The sequence below is a fragment of the Rhynchophorus ferrugineus genome, unplaced genomic scaffold (assembly GCF_030347505.1).
Source record: "Rhynchophorus ferrugineus isolate W39M unplaced genomic scaffold, kcgeb_rfMv2 rfM3, whole genome shotgun sequence".
In the NCBI taxonomy this organism is placed as follows: Eukaryota; Metazoa; Arthropoda; class Insecta; order Coleoptera; family Curculionidae; genus Rhynchophorus; species Rhynchophorus ferrugineus.
The window spans coordinates 44,976,095-44,978,715 of NW_027472582.1; the positions used below are offsets into that span (position 1 = coordinate 44,976,095).

General features: G+C 45.7%; 1 protein-coding gene across 1 annotated transcript; it reads right to left on the bottom strand.

Annotated features, from left to right (window-relative positions):
- Positions 1-920: 920 nt before the first annotated feature.
- LOC143193668 (uncharacterized) lies at positions 921-2,621 on the bottom strand. Its single transcript, XM_076399990.1, has 6 exons — positions 2,617-2,621; positions 2,296-2,575; positions 1,642-2,234; positions 1,327-1,550; positions 1,099-1,247; positions 921-1,043 (listed from the first exon to the last, which is right to left on the bottom strand). The coding sequence occupies exons 1-6, from the start codon at positions 2,619-2,621 to the stop codon at positions 921-923; spliced, it is 1,374 nt and encodes a 457-aa protein (XP_076256105.1).

Here is a 2,621-nt window from a genome sequence, read left to right on the forward strand (position 1 = left end):
AGGTGTAGTTTGATAAGTCGTTTGATCGTAAGAGTAGTCAGTTCGCATCTTTGTGAGCCAAACTGCATGATTTCCTTTTATTAAAAAAAAACTCAACTAATAATCGAACTCATAAGTTATGCCATCAAACAAGTTTAGGGTACAGATGCGGTTAGATAAAGACAAAATATTCATTTCGGTACGAATGGAATCTAATTATATGGAGAATAAATATTTATTTCTAGACGAAGAGATATTAAGCAATAAATAAGATATTAAACAATAACCAATATCACACTATAATAATTTAAAAAGAAACGAAATGCACGTGGTAGGGTTACCTTCAGGTGATACGAACAGTCGACACGTCTGATCACTCTCAGAGTGAGGAACGGAAAGCACCTCGAGGCGTCGCGTCATCCCCTAGCTTCACCACCCGAGGTTGTCACGTCGTACCCTCTGTCAGTACCACTTGTTGCCACCTCACCGTTGGTGCTAACTTCAGGTATGTACAACGCCTCGAGGAGATCTGTGGGCTGCTAAGTATTGCGGGAAAATTCAAAACATCTGAAGGTCGTTACAGTATTCCCCCATCAAAGTTTTACCGATAATGAATATACACATTACATATATAAATACAAATATACAATCTCGATACAAATAAAACAAAGTCATCTATACTTACACCTATCTATATCTAACGGATTAGCGATATAATTTTACGATCAGTAATACAAAAGGAATATTACAAGAATGACATCCTAGCGATAATTCTAAGTGCGTAATGTTAATTTGTGATTTAAAAAAAACTATTATCTACAAGGAAGTTTCCTACCCCCATTTACTGTACAATGCGCGGTTTATCGTCATTTCTACCTGGATTGTTTATGGAAATCCCGTCTGGTACCGATCGAGAAATCGAACCCGTCTAGCTGATCGTCTCAGTTGTGCGGGGAATTGGGGTCTGGATTTTGTCGCGTCCCCACGACCACGATTCCGTCATCATCTAACATCGCTTTCTCGTGTCCCTGAGGTTGTCGTTGATACGCTATGCTGTTTTCAATCTATCGATCGACAGCGGGACTTTCAGCGTTTTCCTCGCATTAAAAGTATGAAGACCTTTTCACTGCGAGAAACCACCTCGTACAGTCCATCGTAGGGCATCTGCAGTGGCGTTTTGGGGCTGTCGTGACGTACGAAGACGTGCGTGGCTGTGGCAACGTCTTTGAAGTCGAAAATCTTGCTGTCGCTGTGTCTTGTTCCTTCAACTGGTCGTAACAACTCGAATTGCCTTCATGAATTGCGTACGAACTCGACGGAGTTGTCTACCTCCTTAGCGTTGGTTGCCAGGAATTCGCCTGGCAGTCGTAATGGTTCGCCTTAAACCATCTCTGCTGTAATGGATTTTAGATCTTCCTTCCACGCAGAACGAATGCCCAGCAAGGCGGTTGAGACGATTTCTGTCCAGCGGGCAGGTTGGAGGCACTTGATCGCGGTTTTTAATTGGTGTAGGCATTCGACCATGCCGTTGGGAGCTGGGTGGTAGACCGTTGTCCGCAGGTGCATGGTTCCTATAAGATGATTGAGGCAACGAAAGAGTCGAGATTCGAATTGTCTGCCCTGATCTGTAGTAATCCGAAGGGGGACGCCGAACCGCGCGACCCAATTGGCTGTAGAAGGCCCGTGCCCCGTACGGTCTCTGCTTCCTGGTCTGGTAGGGGAATCGCCTCCGTCCACCACGAGAAACGGTCGACGCACGTCAGGCAATACCTGAAACCTTGGGAATACGCCATTACATCTAAATCTACGTGAATATGTTCGAGTCGCCGAGGTGGTGCTTGAAAGTGGCCGATCGCAGAAGAGACGTATCTGGTGATCTTAGCTTGCTGGCACTGGACACAAGAACAAGCCCAGGTGCGCCAGTCATTATCGATGAATGGCCACACGTACCGTTCCTTCATTAACCGTACTGGTGATCTGACTCCAGGATGTGGCAGTCCATGAATAGCGCTGAAGGCAGCCCTGCGGAAGGCTTTTGTGAGAAATGGTTTAGCGGTTGGTGTCTTGACATCGCAGTATACCGCTGTCGTTGAACCAGGGGTGAGAATTATTCGCATGTCCAAGCCCGTGTTGCCGTTTTCCAAGTAACTCCGTAACTCCTTGTCTCGTTCCTGGGATGCTGCTAAGGCCTCGAAATTGACTGCTGATGATGTAATCTCATCGATGCGGGAAAGTGTGTCAGCTACAATATTGTCCTGCCCGGAGATATGTCGAATGTCTGTGGTGAACTGACTAATGAAATCGAGATGACGAAACTGGCGTGGAGAACATTTTGTCGGTCTTCTGACGGAATGCGAATGTCAGCGGTTTGTAGTCTGTTAGAATCGTGAAGTTGCGTTCCTCTATCATATGACGGAATCTCTGCACAGCACTGTAGATTAAGTTTGTTAAGTTTCCTTGAAAACAAACCAAGCGGTTTCCAATGGTCTCCTGCTCGTTGTTGTAGGGCGGCTCCAATGCAGTAGTCAGAAGCGTCGCATACCAGTGATAATTCTGCCTCTGGTTCCGGATGTGCCAGTAAGGTTGCTCGGTTAAGCTGATATTTGCATCCCTCGAAGGCTGTTACTGTTCTGTTACTTCAT

Excerpts from the sequence above, each read along its gene's own strand:
- LOC143193668 (XM_076399990.1), bottom strand. Across the intron at positions 2,235-2,295 it reads ACAAAATGTTCTCCACGCCA|GACAATATTGTAGCTGACAC; the intron begins GTTTCGTCATCT and ends ATCTCCGGGCAG. Across the intron at positions 1,551-1,641 it reads GGCCTTCTACAGCCAATTGG|GAACCATGCACCTGCGGACA; the intron begins GTCGCGCGGTTC and ends ATCATCTTATAG.